This window comes from Hemitrygon akajei, chromosome 12 (genome assembly GCF_048418815.1).
Source record: "Hemitrygon akajei chromosome 12, sHemAka1.3, whole genome shotgun sequence".
Taxonomy (NCBI): Eukaryota; Metazoa; Chordata; class Chondrichthyes; order Myliobatiformes; family Dasyatidae; genus Hemitrygon; species Hemitrygon akajei.
The window spans coordinates 69,060,176-69,079,837 of record NC_133135.1 but is presented as its reverse complement, the minus strand read 5'-3'; the positions used below and the strand labels follow the sequence as shown (position 1 = coordinate 69,079,837).

General features: G+C 39.5%; 1 protein-coding gene across 1 annotated transcript in view; it reads left to right on the top strand.

Moving 5' to 3' along the window:
• Nucleotides 1-18,783, top strand: part of fndc7rs1 (fibronectin type III domain containing 7, related sequence 1) — a 157,518-nt gene extending 138,735 nt beyond the window's left edge. Inside the window, exons 65-70 of the mRNA XM_073062451.1 lie at nucleotides 1,821-2,081; nucleotides 2,441-2,701; nucleotides 9,052-9,312; nucleotides 9,541-9,828; nucleotides 11,495-11,737; nucleotides 18,001-18,783. Coding sequence (XP_072918552.1) covers nucleotides 1,821-2,081; nucleotides 2,441-2,701; nucleotides 9,052-9,312; nucleotides 9,541-9,828; nucleotides 11,495-11,736 — 1,313 coding nt within the window. The 3' untranslated portion in view covers nucleotide 11,737; nucleotides 18,001-18,783. The remainder of the gene's footprint in view (nucleotides 1-1,820; nucleotides 2,082-2,440; nucleotides 2,702-9,051; nucleotides 9,313-9,540; nucleotides 9,829-11,494; nucleotides 11,738-18,000) is intronic.
• Nucleotides 18,784-19,662: the final 879 nt, after the last annotated feature.

Genomic DNA, 19,662 nt, shown 5'->3' with positions numbered 1-19,662 from the left:
CCCCTTTTAAACACAGGACATAGAATCGGAGACCACACAACGATAGACGGTACTCTAACTGGGCACAAGTTTGCTCCAAGCAGCGGTGAGCTCCTGACTCACCCTGGCGGGTTAACCTTGCTGGACCCGCTCTGGCAAGGGAAGGCAGCTCGCTGGCACTTGCTTCAGGAGGAGACTTGGCTTGGTCCGGCAAGAAACTTCGTTGGCTCTGGCTAGATGACTTTGGCTTGTACTAGCTTCGGTGACTTCATTAACGCTCCATAACGCTCTCCCCCGAACGGCTGAAGCTGGAGACTTATAAACTGCCGGTTCAGTCGAGAGTAAATTGCCTTTAATCACCAAGCCCGAGGGACACGAGAAAACAGGGAATTAAAGGGAAACAAGAAGTCAACGGTTCGGAGCATAACACAAACAAAGTAAATTTAAAGGGAACCCAATCTGGACCATGACAAATGCTATGATAATATTTACATATTTACATTGCAGATCAAAATAACAACAGCTTCTATTTTGATATTGGTTTCCTGTTTCAACAACACCATATATTGTTACTTGGATTGTGAAATTTACAATGAGGCAAAGATATTCTAGTGGACATAGAAAAAGATGAAAAAGGCCAAATAGTTGAACAGGCCCCTCCTTCACAGTTCATCCAATCAATTTTAATTTTGTATGCAAATGTTAATCACTGAAAGAAGCCCTTCGACCCTCCAAGCATGCATCGACTTGCAAGCACCTGATATTGCACTAATCCCTTTGTTAGGCTTCCCACATTCCTATCAACTCCTCTGATATTCTACCCCACACCTACACAATAAGGCAATTAATCTCTCAAGCCACATGTTAGGATATGGGAGAAAGCCTGGGCATGCAGAGGAAGGCCAGGCAGTCAGTTAGGACATGCAAACTCCACACAGACAGCACCAGCGGTCAGGACAGAATCCAGGTTGTTGGAACTGGATTCAGTCCAGCTGTGCCATTGTGCTGAGTTACTCTCAAACCCCAAAGAAAATTAAGCTAAACAAATAGCTCTGATCATTTAACTCAGATGACACATACAAGAAAGTGCTTTTGGATATTATATTTCCATAGGCTCAGTATTTCAGGAACCATCACCTTTCACATTACATTTCATTATCTTTGATTTTGTTTATTATTCTTCAATCCACTTCTGGCTTAATTTAATCCTTACTCTTTAAAGATGTTAATTTTTTTAATTACTTAATCACGGAGTTCATTTTTTCAATTTTTCATAGCAAATTTCTTTTACTCTGACATCCAGTCTCATGTTATTAAATTTAAAAATTATATTCTATATATCTAGTTGGTGTCTATATTAAACAATCTGCTATTACCGTAATTATTCATTACTATCAATATTTTGAAAGTCTGAATGATAGGTCTTAATTTTCTGTGACGATCGTGAATTCATATTCATCAAATTATTTTTTATATCTACCACTTCATTTATCCAATCATTTGTTCTTTCTGCTTGTTTGGTCTATGTTAATCATAACCCTCACTTTGTCAGTTCATCACTGTCAATATTTAAAAGCACAAATAATGTTGGTCAATCTCTTTCACTTATCTTTGATCAAATTCTCTATTACTATCTCTAACATGCATTTTAATTATCATCAACTGACCTTTTTTCTGACTACCACTTTTATGAAACTATCCTTTTATTTTCAGTGCTAGTTATTTTGAACTGTGTTTCCCAGAAGTTACTTTGCAACGCACACTGATACTAACTGGCTACTATATGATGTATGTATGTAACTGATACCAAACTGAAAGCTACTTTCCTTTATAAAACGTAGCACCATGTACCCCCGAGGGTATTACTGCTCAGGTGGACTGCGATACCAATGATGCCTTAGTGTCGTGGGAGCAGTCCGACGGGAGCGACACTTACTTTGCTACTGCAGAAGCGAGTGATGGACACGAGCACCAATGCAATGCAGTGGGAACAACCTGCAACATGACTGACTTGCACTGTGGAGAGTCGTACAACGTAACAGTAACGGCTGCTAATGAAATATGCAACAGTTCCAAAAGTGTACAGGTGTCCATTCAAACAGGTAATGTCTTCGTGCTCAACTAGAAGCTGCTAACATCCTAACTCAAGTAACAAAGTAAAAAACAAGATAGTAAAACAGCAGATGCAAAGAGTTGAAGGATAGGATTGTTCGTGCAATATAACAATGTAAATATCAGTTGTATTAGAGAGTGGTTAGATATGCAATACCACTGGAAGACAGAGATATAAATTATTTTCTAGTATTCAAAGTTAGCTTTTCTAAACAGAAACTAAAATTGAAGCAAAGCAATCATTAGAAATGTTTTAAATGTTACAATATTGCCAGGCTACTAATTACTTTAAATTGTTTTTTGAAATAATCGTATATTAAGCATACGCTCTTTCCGAAAACAATTCCAGGACCATGCATCTCAAGGAATGTCTCTGCCTTTGTGGATTGCGATACTAACATTGCAAGAGTTTCATGGGAGCCAAGCCGTGGGAGCGATTTCTACATTGCCACTGCTTTGGGAATCAACGAAGAAATACACTTGTGCTCTGCAGAGGATGTAACCTGTGAAATCAGTGACCTGCAGTGTGGACAGTCGTACAATGTAACAGTGGTAGCTGTTAATGAAATATGCAACAGTTCAGACAGTGCAATAAGCAGTTTTCAAGGAGGTAACCTGTTCCAGCTTTCCATTTTAGTTAATTTTATGCCATGCGCAGAGAATTTATTGGGATTATCCATTGCGTGCGTGCATGTGCACACACACACACACACACACACACACACACATACTGTATCCCTTTTCTTCTATGAATAAAAACTTTGCTAAATGTATCATAACTATACATGTTCATGAGAACATCATATGATACTGAGTTCAGTTCCGCCAGTCTCACTGAGAACAGTTATTCAGAGACTTTATATTGACTGCTCAAGAGACATTCAGTTGACAGATCAAATGCAACAACCTTGCCAGGTTTCTGAGATACTTGAACACAGGAAAAGCAGCTGGAAAGCCCCTCAATCAGTCAAACTAGAGAATCCTCATAAGCAGAAAATATGTCCTCATAAACTCTTTCCTAACGCTTATACCAGTCAGCTTAACTGCTGCCATCCCCTCTCACTCCATCTTTCTCTGTCATTGTGCTGGAAAGAATGTCTGCATTGGAGAACTTCTAGTTATGAGGGGAGATTGTGTGCACAGAGCTTGTTTTCCTCAGAGTGAAGGAAGCTAAGGGGTGATGCTGTGGAGGTATATAATGAGGCCTAGATAGGGTAAAAAATCAGAAACTCATTTTTTTCCTCGAGATTAGGTTTTGAAAACAACAGGTAATGGTTTTAAGGTGAGAGGGAGGAGTTCTAAAGGGGACCCGAGTTTTACACAGAAAGTGGCTGAAATCTGGAACATGTGGCCAGAGACAGTGGTGGAGCCAGATGCAATTACTACATTTTAGAGGCATTTAGACAGGCAATTGATCAGGCAAGGCATAGAATGATTTTAGTTCCTAATTGGGAAAATGGGTTTAGTGTAGGTGGACAGAAGGTAGGCATGGATGTAGTTGGCCAAAGGGCCTTTTTTATGTTGTACTTTATCACCCATATTTCTGTGGATGAGTGTTCGTTTTTTTCACCTGCCCACCTGATTAATCCAGTTATACCTTCCTCTGGAACGTACACCAAGTCGCTACTTTATTAGGTACCTCCTACGTCTAATAAAATGGCCACAGAACGTGTTTTCATGGTCTTCTGCTGCTGTACCCTGTACACTTCAAGGTATAATGTGTTGTGCGTTCTGAAATGCTTCCCTGAACATCACTATCATAACACATGGCTATTTGAATTACTGTTGCCGTTCTGTCAGCTTGAACCAGTCTGGCCTTTCACCTCTGACCTCTCACATTAACAAGGTATTTCCACCCATAGAATAGCTGCTCACTGGATCTTTCTTTGCTTCTTGCACCATTCTCTGTAAACTCTGCTGAATGTTGTGCGTGAAAATCCCAGGAATTTTATCACAGAAAATCCCGATGGCTTGAGAGGTGTCTATTTTAATGCAAGGAGTATTATGAACAAAGCAGATGAGCTTAGAGAGTGGATCAATATTTGGAGCTACGATGTTGTGGCCATTACAGAGACTTGGATGGCTCAAAGCATGAATGGTTACTTCAAGTGCCAGGCTTTAGATGTTTCAGAAAGGACAGGGAGGGAGGCAAAAGAGGTGGGGGTGTGGCACTGTTGATGAGACAGTGTCACAGCTGCAGAAAAGGAGAATGTCATAGAGGGATTGTCTACAGAGTCTCTGTGGGTGGAAGTTAGTAACAGTACAGGGTGTTTTTTATAGACCACCCAATAGTAACAGGGACATCGAGGAGCAGATAGTGAGACAGATTCTGGAAAGGTGTAATAATAACAGGGTTGAGATTTTAATTTCCCAAATATCGATTGGCATCTCCCTAGAGTGAGGGGATTACATGGGATGGAGTTTGTTAGGTGTGTTCAGGAAGGTTTCTTGACACAATATGTAGATAAGCCTACAAGAGGAGAGACTGTACTTGATGTGGTATTGGGAAATGAACCTGGTCAGGTGTCAGATCTCTCAGTGGGAGAGCATTTTGGAGATACTGATCACAATTCTATCTCCTTTACCATAGCATTGGAGAGGGATAGGAACAGACAAGTTAGGAAAGCATATAATTGGAGTAAGGGGACATATGAGGCTATCAGGCAGGAACTTGGAAGCATGAATTGGAAACAGATGTTCTCAGGGAAATGTACAGAAGAAATGTGGCAAATGTTCAGGGGATATTTGCATGGGGTTCTGCATAGATACGTTCCAATGAGACAGGAAAAGGATGGTAGGGTACAGGAACTGTGGTGTACAAAGGCTATTGTAAATCTAGTCAAGAAGAAAAGAAGACCTTATGAAATGTTCAAAAAACTAGGTAACGATAGAGATCTAGAAACTTACGAGGCTAGCAAGAATGAAATTAGGATAGCCAGAAAGGACCATGAGAAGGTCTTGGCAGACAGGATTAAGGAAAACTCCAAAGCATTCTACAGGTTTGTGAAGAGTAAGAGGATAAGACATGAGAGAATAGCACCAAGCAAGTCTGACAGTGGAAAAGTGTGTATGGAACCGGAGGAGACAGCAGAGGTACTTGATTAATACTTTGCTTCAGTATTCTCTAGGAAAAAGAATCTTGGTGATTGTAGAGATGACTTACAGCTGACTGAAAAGCTTAAGCATGGAGATATTAAGAGGATGTGCTGGAGCTTTTGGAGAGCATCAAGTTAGATAAATCACTGGGACTGGACAAGATGTACCCCAGGCTACTGTGAGAGGCAAAGGAGGAGATCGCTGAGCCTCTGGCGATGATCTTTACATCATCAGTGGGGACAGGAGAGGTTCTAGAGGATTGGAGGGTTGCAGATGCTGTTCTCTTATTCAAGAAAGGGAATAGAGATAGCCCAGGAAATTATAGACCAATGAGTCTTACTGCAGTGGTTGGTAAGTTGATAGAGAAGATACTGACAGGCAGGATTTATGAACATTTGGAGAGGCATAATATGATTAGGAATAGTCAGCATGGCTTTGTCGAAGGCAGATCATGCCTTTTGAGCCTGATTGAATATTTTGAGGGTGTGACTAAACACATTGATGAAGGTAGAGCAGTAGATGTAGTGTATATGGATTTCAGCAAGACATTTGACAAGGTACCCCATGCAAAGCTTATTGAAAAAGTAAGGAGGCATGAAATCCAAGGGGACATTGCTTTGTGGATCCAGAACTGGTTTGACCACAGAAGGCAAAGAGTGGTTGTAGACGGATCATATTCTGCATGGGTGTTGGTCACAAGTGGTGTGCCTCAGGAATCTGTTCTGGGACCCCTACTTTTTGTGAATTTTATAAATGACCTGGGTGAGGAAGTGGGGTTAGTAAGTTTGCTGATGACACAAAGATTGGAGGTGTTGTGGATAGTGTGGAGGGCTGTCAGAGGTTACAGTGGGACATTGATGGGATACAAAACTGGGCTGAGAAGTGGCAGATGGAGTTCAACCCTGGTAAGTGTGAGGTGGTTCATTTTGGTAGGTTAAATATGATGGCAGAATATAGTATTAATGGTAAGACTCTTGGCAGTGTGGAGGATCAGAGGGATTGTAGGGTCCAAGTCCATAGGACTCTCAAAGCTGCTACATAGGTTGACTCTATGGTTAAGAAAGCATATGGTGCATTGGCCTTCATCTATTATGGGATTGAGTTTAGGAGCCGAGAGGTAATGTTGCAGCGAGATGGGACCCTGGTCAGAACCCACTTGGGGTACTGTGCTCAGTTCTAGTTGCCTCACTACAGGAAGGAAGTGGAAACTATAGAAAGGTTCAGAGGAGATTTACAAGGATGTTACCTGGATTGGGGAGCATGCCTTATGAGAACAGGTTGAGTGAACTCAGCCTTTTTAGTTTGGAGTGATGGAGGATAAGACCTGATAGAGGTATATAAGATGATGAAAGCATTGATCATATGGATAGTCAGAGGCTAGCATGAGATGGCAAGTTTTAAGGTGCTTGGAAGTAGGTACAGAGGAGATGTCAGGGGTAAGTTTTTTACTCAGAGAATGGTGAATGCATGGAATGGGTGCTGGCGACGATGGTGGAGGCAGATATGATAGGTTCTTTTAAGAGACTCCTGGACAGGTATATGGAGCTTAGAAAAATAGAGGGCTATATGTAACCCTAGGTAATTTCTAAGGTAGGGACATGTTCGGCACAGCTTTGTGGGCCAAAAGGCCTGTGTTGTGCTGTAGGTTTTCTACGTTTCTATGAAATCTCACAGTACATGAGATACTCAAATCACCTTGTCTAGCATGAACAATCATTCCTCAGTCAAAGTCACTCAGATCACATTTCTTCTGCATTCTGAAGTTAGGTCTGAACAACAACTGAATACCTTAACCATGTCTGAATGCTTTTACGCATTGATTTACTGCCACATGATTGGCTCAAAATCAGAATCAGGTTTAATATTACTAGCATATGTTGTGGAATTTGCTGTTTTGCATGGCAGTACATTCCAATATGTAATAATAAAAAAGTATAAATTACAATAAGAAATATAATTTTAAAAATTAAATGAAATTAACAGTGAAAAAAGAGAGCAAATAAAGAAAAAAATAGTGAGGTGATGTACAAGGATTCAGTGTCCATTCAGAAATCTGATTGGGGTAGGGGAAGAAGCTATTCCTAAAATATTGAGTGTGTATCTACACCTGCACCTCCTCCCTGATGGTAGCAATGAAAGGGGACATGTTCTGGGTGATGGGGGGGGGGGGGGTCTTTAATGATGGATGCCACCTATCGGGGGCATCGCTTTCTGAAGATGTCCACAATGGTGGGGAGGTCAGAGCCCAGTGTAACTGGCTGAGTTCACAGCGTTCAGCAGCTTCTACCAATTCTGTGCAGTGGCCCCTCCATACCAGATGGTGATGCAACCAGTTAGGGTGCTCTCCACAGTACACTGTTAGGAATTTGTGGGAGTCTTTGGTTACATACCAAGTCTCCTCAAACTCTCAAAGAAATGTAGCCACTGTTGTGCCTTCTTTGTAATTGCATCAGTATGTTGAGCCCAGGATAGATCTTCAGAGATATTGATACCCAGGAACTTGAAACTGCTCACCCTTTCCTCTGCTGATCCCTCAATGAGGACTGGTATGTGTTCCCTTAACTTCCCTTTCTGGAAGTCCACAGTCAATTCTTTGGTCTCCCTGACATTGAGTGCAATGTTGTTGTTGTAACACCACTCAACCAGCTGATCTATCTCACTCCTGTATGCCTCCTCATCACCATCAAGTTCTGCTAACAATAGCTGTGTCATCAGCAAAATTTATAGATGGTGTTAGAGCTGTGCCTAGCCACACATATTATCTAATTAGATAGTTATATTAGGTGTACCTAATAAACTGGCCTCTGAGTCTACTTTCAACTTCCCTCACTATCAGCTCCATGGCCAATTTTTATATCAGCTGAAATCTTCCTAATTGTGGTGCCTACTTTTAAGTCTAATCATTAACAAAGAACACCAAAAGCGAAGGACCTCATCCTGAGTCTTATGGAGCAAACGTAGTAGCTTTCCAGTATTATAGTCCAGTTCAGTACCCTTTATTCCCTGCCACTTACAGTATTTTACTCTCCTCCATCTCATCTAACTTTTTAAAATGTTTAATTTGGAATTATGCTCCCATATAGACAGGTAGAAGCATGATATCAGTTCAATTACCAAACCACAACCCTCTTCTTTAAGTTGTGTTTCAGTAATTGAAGTGAAATCATGCTTCCCATGTCTAGCTGTGTCTATGTCTATCTCATATATCACTTATTAGATTTCTTGCTTTGAAGTTACAGCAATAGCATTGGCAAAGTCTACTTCTAAGTTCTTTGTTTGCAAAATCACACTTACTCACCCCTTGCCTCCCATATCAAGTTTTGCTGATCTCTTTTCTAATTCTAGACTCAAGTTCCCATTCTTTAATTAAGCCTAATTTAAATCCAGTGCAATGCTCCATTGAACAATGGAGCCAAGATTTCTCAGCTTTTGTCATTGTCTCTGCAATAAAGTCCTGCATTCTATTTGCCTTCCTAATATTTGTAGTTTGCGTTATAACTTAGTGTGATGATCACCCTGTGCTGCAACATTCTATGGACAATGTCCATTAAAACAATATTCTGTTTTTTAATCCTAGCAAATTATATAACTTCCATTATATATATTATATTATCCTCCAAAGTATGCCCAGTCACTCATCTGTGTCCTTTAGCAGACTCTTCACAAACTTCTCCTAATATGCTTTCTTGTGCTGTCAGCAAGTTTGACTACAATACATTCTTCATCCTCATCTAAAATATTAATATGTTGTAAGTATTTGAGGTGCTACTGGTACAAAATTGCCAACTTTAAAATGACTTGCACAATGCTTTCCTCTAATACAACACTCACCAAATAACAGACATTTTTTCTTCAATCTTCCAGTGCCATGTAATCCACCATACCTTGAAGCTAATGTGGACTGTGCAAACAACTCCATGTTGCTTTCATGGGGCGACAGTAATACAGCAATATCATATAGGGCAGATGTCAGTGCTAACAATGAAGACCTGCTTTACTGTAACACAACAAACACAAGTTGTTACATTCAGCAGCTGAGCTGTGGTACCAAGTACAACGTGTCTGTTTATGCTTCTGATGGAGTTTGCAGGAATATAATTGAAACTACATATGAAGTTGGCACAGGTAAATGTACTACTAATCCTATCTGTTATTCAACTTGTGTTTTCATTTAGAACCTTATTTGTTATGAAAAAAAGATTATACTAATATGTACTATACATATTTCTTTTTACAAAAATCCAGTCTATTTATAGGCATATAAATAGCAACTGCCTGACCAGTTTTATTCCAGTTTAATACGACTGGTGTTCATTTCATCTTACTTGTTATTCCATCCATGTTGACATTTAGTTCCATGTGTACCAGAAGACATTGAAGCCATATTGGGTCCTGCCAGTAATGGAGTACAAGAAATTGAGGTCAGCTGGATGGACAGTCACTGTGCTGAAGACTATGAAGTCAATATTAATGGACAAATTGAACAGGATCCGTTCTCCCTGTATGCACTGCGCTCATATTGGACGACCAGAACGTTCTTCCAGTTCCCGATTCCTTGCAGCTCCACGTATAACATTTCTGTTACAGCTCGGAATTCAGCAGGAGTCAGCAGCCCAAGCACCCCTTTAAGTGGTTTCAATGGTAGGTAATAGAATTAGAAACAAAGCACATTTTCACATGTTTGAAATCTCATCATACTGTTAAATGATTCCCTACAGCTCTGTACTGTTAGGACTTAAAAGATATTAATGGACAAGAAAATAAATACAAGTCATCTGTTCCAGTATGTTTTCTTATATATACAGTTACTTCCTCCTTAATCCAACCTTAGCCTTCTATTTCAATGACCGCATCATCCTCTTCAATGCTTCACCTCCTAACTGAGTTGGAAGGTCCTAACCTTACTCAGTGTTGTTGTTTTACTGAAATGAAGCCGGGGAATAATCTCCATTTGTTTCTCTTGAATTGCCCAATCACCTTGCTTGGCATGCTTCTCAATCTCATACTCCTAAACAACATTATCCCAAAAAAATCAGGCTCCCTATATATCCTGATGACATCTAGTTCCAGCTCACTAGTGCCTCTCCTTTAGTTGGCCTTAAAATTGCAGTGTGGACTTCCAGCGCAGTTGAGTTGATATTACCCAATTTCCTTCACATGTTGTGGAATGAGTGAAGAAAGATAAGCTAGCCAAATCAGACCCTGAACAGGGGTGTCTGTTCATCAGAGCATATGAACCCAGTTGAGGAGGGGGGCAAGGAGAGATGTGAACTGATCTTTCATTAATCATTGCCTTGTGACAAGTCTTGGATAGAGATCGGTGGTCTATATCAGGATTCATCAATAGAAAGAATCAATTTTTTGGGCTAGGGAGAATCAGAGGGCAATTATGAGTGAGAGGTGAGAGAGCATTTGGTAATGTGGAGGTAACATGCAGGAATGGCCTAACAAAGAAGAGGAGGTAAATTAATAGGCCCTAACTAAATAATGTCTCAGTGTGGCATGTGGCCATTAAAGCTTGCTTTGTTCCAGGAATAACCAGTAATAGACCTCAACTAAATAATGTGGTCTAGCTTCTCCTGTGATGCTCTAAAAGGATCTTCGCATAGGGAATGTCATTGCTTTGGTACATGACCTGATTCACTCCTGCCACAGAGTATTAATAACTTGTTCTTCAACTTCATCCTCTAACCTGTAATCTTTAACATTGATAAGGTGAAGGGCAGCAAGCACTTGGGAAATCAAGATGAAGATCAGAGATGAACTTTTTGACGGTGGAGAACGTTCAAGGAGCCAAATGACATTCCATCCAAGTCACATATCATCATGACCTTCAATTATTACTGTATAATGACTAAAAATACGTAGGAAATTAGATAATATCAACTCAATTGTGCCTGAAGACTAGACCAGAATTTTAAGACCAGCACAGAGAAGATAAGAGAAGTGCTGGTGAGATGAATCTAGGTGATCAGGGTACACATGGGACCTAAAAAGCTTTATGTTTAATGTTACTGAGCCTGCTGCAGAGATCAAAGTCATCTTGGGTACTTCAAGACCATTTCTGCCACCCCACCCCACCTCCAATCCAAAAATACATGTCTCCGCTTTGAATATATTCTAATGATGAAATCTCACGATTTAATGCACTTTGTGTTAAGAACTTTCCATTCATCATGATTTTAAATAACGATCAATTTATTCCATGCAACATTCTAGTCTCTTCAATTAAAAGAAAAGCAATCTCTTGGTGGCATTATGCAAGTAACAAACCAATCATGCATATAAATAATATTTTGTATTTCAGTGCCTTGCCCTCCAACCAATCTAAATTCTTCTTTGGAAAATGGTACACTATTTTTATCATGGAAGGAGTCGATTAATGCCGCAGAATATGTTGTGTATGAAGTTTACAATTTAGAAAGAAATGAGATTTGCAGAACATCAACTCTCTCGTGTAAAGTTTCAAATGTTCAGAATGATACAGTTGAAATTGTTGCTTTAAATTCTGCTGGCGAAAGTGAAATCACTTCAGTAAATTTTTTCTAAGGTAAGTCTTTCTGCCTTGAAAATGAATGATAGTCATTGAAGGTTTATTCTAGCAGATATACTAAAAGAGTTTTTTGATTTTTTTATATTACAAATTTTGTTTTGTATATTAGGAACTTAATATAATTGAGAGAAATAGTAGAAAAATGTCCTTTTCAAAATGTTCTTCTATAGATTTGATTTATAGGATTATTTATTTATTTATTTCTATAGCTTGTGGTCAGATGCCCAAATCTATTATTAAAGCATGATTTGCTTATTTTTGTTCCAGTAACTTACGAGCCTGATTGAATATTTTGAGGATGTGACTAAACACATTGATGAAAGTAGGGCAGTAGATGTAGTGTATATGGATTTCAGCAAGGCATTTGACGAGGTACCCTATGCAAGGCTTATCAAAAAAGTAAGGAAGCATGAAATCCAAGGGGACATTGCTTTGTGGTACCAGAACTGGCTTGCCCACAAAAGGCAAAGAGTGGTTGCAGACGGGTCATATTCTGCATGGAGGTCGGTCACCAGTGGTGTGCCTCAGGGATCTGTTCTGGGACCCCTACTCTTCATGATTTTTATAAATGACCTGGAGGAAGAAGTGGAGGGATGAGTTAGTAAATTTACTGATGACACGAAGATTGGAGGTGTTGTGACTCTTTTAAGAGACTCCTGGACAGGTACATGGAGCTCAGAAAAATAGAGGGCTATGGGTAAGCCTAGGTAATTTCTAAGGTAAGGACATGTTCGGCACAGCTTTGTGGAGTGAAGGGCCTGTATTGTGCTGTAGGTTTTCTATGTTTCTAATCATTTGGTCTGATGTTTAAACTTGTCAGCAAGTTTTCGGCTGCATTTGATCATCTAAAATCCTGTTACACTTCTATAGCTGCTTGAAGATTTTGATATTTTGGGAGGTATTTCATTTCATCTCTTGCCAATATTCCATGCAGGTGTGATTAGTGGCCTTCCCAATGAGAGACTTAATAAAGTGAATGTTTTTTAGAGAAAGGTGCTCTCCTGCATCCATCATTAAATCAACAGTTACTATGAGATTTGTGTAGTTCCTCTGTATCTTGAGAAATTATATTTTTAAATCATTTTCATAGAGACATACTCTATAGAAACAAGCACTTCAAAAGCAAAAGACCAAAAATATTATAAATTGCATGTAAAATGTAGTGGGAAAGTGGAAGGGAAATTAAATGACTAAGAATGGCTTATATAAAATCTGAAAGGAAATGTAGGAATGAGAGTTAACGTATCATTAACAATAGTCAGTGGACTAAAATCAGCGTGAGAGGTTGTCCATTGATGACACGGCATGAGGTTTACAAAGAGCTTAGGTGTTGTCGGCTCTTCTCAGCGGGCTGCAATCAGCGTGGGGCCAATAAAAACTGGAGATGTAAATGGAGTGGCATTTGTGTGTGTGGACCAGTGTTAGACTGGTCAAGCTTTGGGTCAACAGGCTTGGGTAAGCACAAGCATAGGTTCTAAATAAGTTTCTAGTATTTTTTTTTCTCTGTCAGTACATTGCTAGTGCACTGAGAATGGTTCTGGAGGTAGTGGTATGTTCTTTGTTTGAGATGTGAGATCTCTGGAAGACCTCCAGTCTCCCTGATAACTTCATCTGCACAAAGTGCACCATGCTGCAGTTCCTCAGAGAACACTTTAAGGAACTGGGGTTGCAGCGAGGAGGTGATAGATAGGAGCCACAGGGAGGTAGTCACCTTTAAGTTGCAGGGGGCAGGTCTCTGGGCAACTGACAGGAGAGAGAAAGCGAATAGGCAACCAGTGTAGAGTACTCCTGTGGCCATTCCCCTCAATAATAAGTAAACTGGTTTGGATACTCTTGGGGTGGATGAGAAGCTGCAGTGACCAGGTCTTTAGCACTGACTCTGGTGCTGTGGCTCAGAAGGGAAAGGGGGAAGGAGTGCAGTAATGATAGGGGATTCCATAATTAGAGGAGCAAAAAGCGGATGAAAGAGACACCCAGATGGATGTTGCCTCCCAGGTGTCAGTGTCAGAAATGTCTCAGAATGGGTCCATGGCATTTTAAGGGGGGAGCATGAAAAGCCAGAAGTCATGATACATATTGGTACCAATGACATAGGTAGAAAAAGGGAGGAGTTTCTGAGTGAGAATATAGGGAGTTAGGTAGAAAGCTGAAAAGCAGAACCTTCAGGGTAGTAATCACTGGAATCCTGCCTGTGTCATGTGCCATTGAGGGTAAGAACAGGAGTATTTGGCAGATGAACGCACGGCTGAGGAATTGGTGCAGGGGACAGGTTTCAGATTTCTGGATCACTGGAATCTCTTCTGGGGAAGGTATGACCTGTACAAAAGGAACGGATTACACCTAAATCTGAGGGGGACAAAAATCCTTGCGGGCAGGTTTGCTAGAGCTGTTGGGGAGGGTTTAAACTAATTTGGCAGAGGAATGGGAACTGGACTGATAGGGCTGAGGACGGAAGTTGGTATACAACTAGATGCAGTGTGTAGTGAGAGTGTGGAAGGACAGGCAGTCAGCAGGATGAGTTAAAGTGTAACGGGGGCCAAAATTAAAAAGGGTTATTGATACAGGACGGAAGGCGTTATATTTGAATACACAGTGTATGGAATAAGGTAAATGATCTTGTAGCACAGTTAGAGGTTGGCATGTATGACATTGTGAGTATTTCTGAGTCACAGCAGAAAGAAAATCATAGTTGGGAGCTTAACATCCAAGGATACACATTGTATTGAAAGGACAAGCAGGTAGGCAGAGGGGGTGGGGGGACTCTGTTGGTAAAATATGAATTCTAATCCTCAGAAAGAGGTAATTTAGGATTGGAAGATGTAGAATCCATGTGGGTAGAGCCTAAGGAACTGCAAGAGTAAAAATTATTCTGATGGGAGTTACATATAGCCCTTTGAACAGTAGCCAGGATGTGGCTACAAACTTCAACAGGAAATAGAAAAGTCATATAAAAAGGGCAGTGTTGTGATAATCATGGGGGATTTCAATATACAGGTAGACAGGTTGGTGCTGAATCCCAAGAAAGGGAATTTGTAGAATACCTACAAGATGGCTTTTGAAAGCAGCTTGTGGATGAGCCCACTAGGCAAAGGCAATTCTGGATTGCGTGCTATATTAGTGACCCAGATTTGATTAGTGAGCTTTAGGGAGCAGAAATCAATGTGATAGAATTCACAGAGCAATTTGAGATGGAAAATGTAAAATTGGATGTAGCAGTATTACAGAGACAAGAGAGAGGAGCTTGTGAAAGTTGATTGGAAAGGGACACTAGCAGGGATGATGGCACAACAGCAATGGCTGGAGTTTTTGGGGGAAATTCGGAAGGCACAGGAAAACACATCACAAAAATAGTGAAGTATTTAGCTGATTGGGGAATTCAAAGATAGCATAAAAACAAAAGAGAGGACATAAAAGTAGCAAAAATTAGTGGCACGGTAGAGGATAGGGAACCTTTTAAAAACCAACAGTAGGAAAGACTGTTGGTTGATGAAATATGAAGGTAAGCTAGCCAATAACATAAAAAGGATACATTATGATTTTTCAGATATATAAAGAGTAAAATAGAGATGTAAAATGACACTTGAGAGGTAAAAATATGGGACAAAGAAGTGACGGGTGAACATAATGAATATTTTTGTCAGTCTTTATTGTGGAAGACGCTAGCAGAATGCCAGAAGTGCTAGAGTGTCGGGGCAGAAGTGAGTGTCATTGCTATTACTAAGGAGAAGGTGTTTGGGAAGCTGAAAAGTTCTGATGGTAGAAAAGTCATCTGAATTAGATGGGCTACACACCAGGTAGCTGATGAGATTGTGAAGGCATCAGTAATGATATTTTAAGAATTACTAGATTCAGCAATGGTTCTTGAAGACTGGAAAATTGCAAATGTCACTCCACTATTTAAGCAGAAGAAAGTCCAGTTACTTCAGTGGTTGGAAAGATATTGGAGTCTATTATTAAGGATGAGGTTTCAGGGTACCTGGGAGGCACATGATAAAACAGGGCAAAATCAACATGGTTTTCTAAGATCAAAATCTTGCCTGACAATTCTGTTGGAACCCTTTGTGGAAATAACAGGTAGGATAGGCAAAGGAGAGTCAGTGGATATTGTTTATTTAGATTTTCAGAAGGCCTTTGACAAGGTGCTGCACATAAGGCTGCTTAACAAGAGCCAATGTATTACAGGAAATGTACTAGTATGGATAGGAAGTTGGCTGACTGGCAGGAGGCAAAGAGTGGGAATAAAGGGGCCCTTTCTGGTTGGCTGCTGGTGATTAGTGCTGTTCCACAGGGGTCAGTTTTGGGACCACTTTGTTTCACATTATACAGTATGTGAATGGTTTGGATGATGGAATTAATGGCTTTGTGTCCAAGTTTGTGGATTATACGAAGATAGGTGGAGGGGCAGGTAGTGTTGAGGAAGCAGGGAGTTTGTAGAAGGGCTTAGATAGATTAGGAGAATGGACAAAGAAGTGGTAGATGGATTATAATGTAGGGAAGCATATGGTCATGCCCGTTGGTAGAAGGAATAAAGCTGTAGACTATTTTCTAAACCAGCAAAAAAATAAAAAATCTGAAGTTCAAGGGTACTTAGGGTCCTCATGCAGGATTCCCTAAAGATTAACTTGCAGGTTGAGCTGGCAGTAAGGAAGGCAAATGTAATGTTAGCATTCATTTCAAGAGGAAGAGTATATAAAAACAAGGAAATAATGCTGAGGCTTTATAAGGCATTGGTCAGTCTGCACTTGGAGTATTGTGAGCAGTTTTGGACCCTTTATCTGGGAAAAGATGTGCTGGCACTGAAGAGGGTCCAGAGGAGGTTCATGAGAACGATCTCAAGAATGAAAGGATTAACACATGAGGAGCATTTGATGGCTCTGGGCCCATACTCACTAGAGCTTAGAATTGGGTGGGGGGGGGGGAGAAACTCATTGAAACCTATTGAATATTGGAAGGCCTAGGTAAAGTGGATTTGGAGAAGATATTACTCTCAGAATTGAGGGGCATCCATTTAGAACTGAAATGAGGAAAGATTTCTTAAGTTAGAGGATGGTGAATCTGTGGAATTCATTGCCACAGACAGCTGTGGAGGCCAAGTCATTGGGTATATTTAAAGTGGAGGTTGATGTGTTCTTGATTAATCAGAGTATCAAAGGTCATGGGGAGATGTGTTTTGGTTCTTATGAAACATTATTTCTTCCTCCTTCCACAGATGTTGATTGACCTGGTAGGTAACTCTAGAATTACTATTTTTGATTTAGACTTCTGGTTTCTGGTTCCTTATAGTGGTCTACATTTCAGCTTGGCATCCTTTGTTATTATTCCTCCACTCTCATGGAATCCAGCAAAGTTCCTGATTACGGGCAGGACCACCCCCATTTCCCTGGGGGATTCCAGGAATGAGGTGCAATGAGTTCACCATCTGAAGGCACATCTAATATGGAAGGTCAATTTGAGGAAACAAAAAGGAGTCAAAAGAGATGCCACAAGTCACAAAATATGGAGAAATAGTTTCAGATGGGAAGCACTTAGAGAGCACCAGGGCAGAGTGGATTGTTATGATAGAGCTAGAGAGATTGTAGAAGCACTAGAAACTAACTGGTGGAAATGGGGGACAGAAGTCAAAAAGTCCATGTAGATCAATGGGTATGAGTATGACAATTAAAAAGTAAGAGTGTTGCAGTTATCTCCAGACAGAATGTTGATCCAAGAAAGGGCACTCCAACTACAGGAGGAGATGATGTTATAGAAAGCAGTAGGATTTTTCATAAGTATTTGAAAAGTTGAGGAGTAGTCAAGAAGTCGATTGGAGTATTTGGGAATTAAACTAAAAGTTCAGTTATTGAAGATAAAGGTTCAGTAAACTTTTTAAATACGAGTAAGAAACTAAGTTTACAGGCAGAGATACACCTCTGGGATCAGGAATTACAGAGATTTTAAAATATATGATGTTGGTGATGAAAGAAGGTGACAGTCAGTAACTAACATAGCACCATAACTGAATGAATAAGGGGGAAAAAATCAGGAAATATTCCTAATACAGAGGTTAGAGTTATTTTCGAAACAGAGAAAAATGCAAAGCAATGTGAAAAAAGCTGGTCAGTGTGATTAGCTGGGATTGTTCAAAGAGCTAGTGAGGAAATAACATTGTAAACTTCTTTCATGTTTCTAACAGAAGAAAGGGGGCAAACCTTCAGTAAGTTAGATATTTAATGAAAATGTTTAACAATGGAGACTTTAATTGTTCCCTGTGTTCTTTCTAGGCTATTATTCCTCTTCAAAAGAATTGTACTATAACAGATGACCGTATATTGCATGAAGGAATAAAAAGGACGCACAGTATGGTTACAACTGTAGTTTAAAAGGCTGCAACAAATTATTAATAATAGTTGTTACAAGATTGTCAGTATATCTGGTGGTTCGATTGGAACACAAAATGCAGTCAGCGAAGAAATCTACCAGAAGTAATAAATACTTTAACATGTGAAATTGCCAAAATCTGATCTCACATTGATGACAAAAATCATATTCCATTTTGCTTAGTCAGCTACATTAAAATATCTTTCTATCACATTGACTGCCAACTTTGTCTAGTAAACAACTAGCCATCTAGAAAATTGTAAAAATATCTCTACATGGGTAGTACTTAATTGTTTTCCCCTAGAGTTATAATTATAATATAATACTCCTCAGAAAGGTATGCTAATAGAACTGAAGCAACCTGTAGATATTAGATTGTCTATATATGTGATGCTAATATAATGACTTTTTTAAATGTTATGTTTCTACTCTGATTATCTACTGTGGCACAACTTCATAATGCAAGATTAAGTAAATAGAATGATTTTATTTCTCTGTGATATACAAAGAGAAAATATAACTTCACTGTAGAAGCCAAGTGCAATTACTTCAATGACAGTCTTCATACTTATAAAAAACTATATTTTTACTGATTTCCTTGTAAAATATTGGTTCTATATTTGATGCATGTAAATAAAACAAATCTCAGCACTTTAGTCATTATTTAGTTCAGAGAATACCTTTTCTGATTCTTTATAAATGGTTTAAATAAAATAATTTAAATAGCTTAAATTTTGGTATAAGTATTTTCAACCTAATTAATTTATTTACAAGAAATTCTTAGTGATATTGAAATTGTTCTGTAAACAATATGATGCACAGTCTTATAAGAAATATTACTTCTTGCAATATACAGCATGCCTTTCTTTTGCTAAGAAAATCATGTATTTCTTTAAGGTCACCAAGTCTAACTGCCTGTGTGTTATTGAGCAAATCCTGAAGTCAATCTAAGGTCAGAAGGAACCAAAAGGAAAAACTAGCTTTCTTTATAAATGAATGTATCAAACTACATGCATGCACAAAACCCAAAGAACTTCTTCATGGTTAGTTTGGACTTAATGAACAGCCACAGTACAGCAGACCTGCTCAAAGTGTTGACGTTCTGTTCCTGTTTTTAAGTAACTGCTATTGTCCTCACAATGTATCAGCAATTTTCTACAACAGTAAAGGAATTCATGTCCAATGGTAGTTAACACATTGAATAATATCTTTTAAAATACCTTCAGACTTGCATTCCAATATTATGCATTATAAAGCAAAAACTGGATGAATACTACCCATATCAAATATAGACTGCATCACGCCAAACAATTTCTCTTTTGGTTCCCCTCACTTTCTCCAAACTCAAGGTGTAGCTAGGGGAACCTGCATTGGTCCTAGCTGTGCTTGCCTTTTTGTCGGCTACATGGAACAGTCCACGTCCCAAGCCTTCAATGGTAATAACCCCCAACTCTTTCTGTGCTACACCAATGACTGCACTGGTGCTGCTTCATGCATCCGTGCTAGGTTTGTCCATTTCCTCAACTTTGCTTCCAACTTCCACACTACCTTTAAATGCTCTTAGC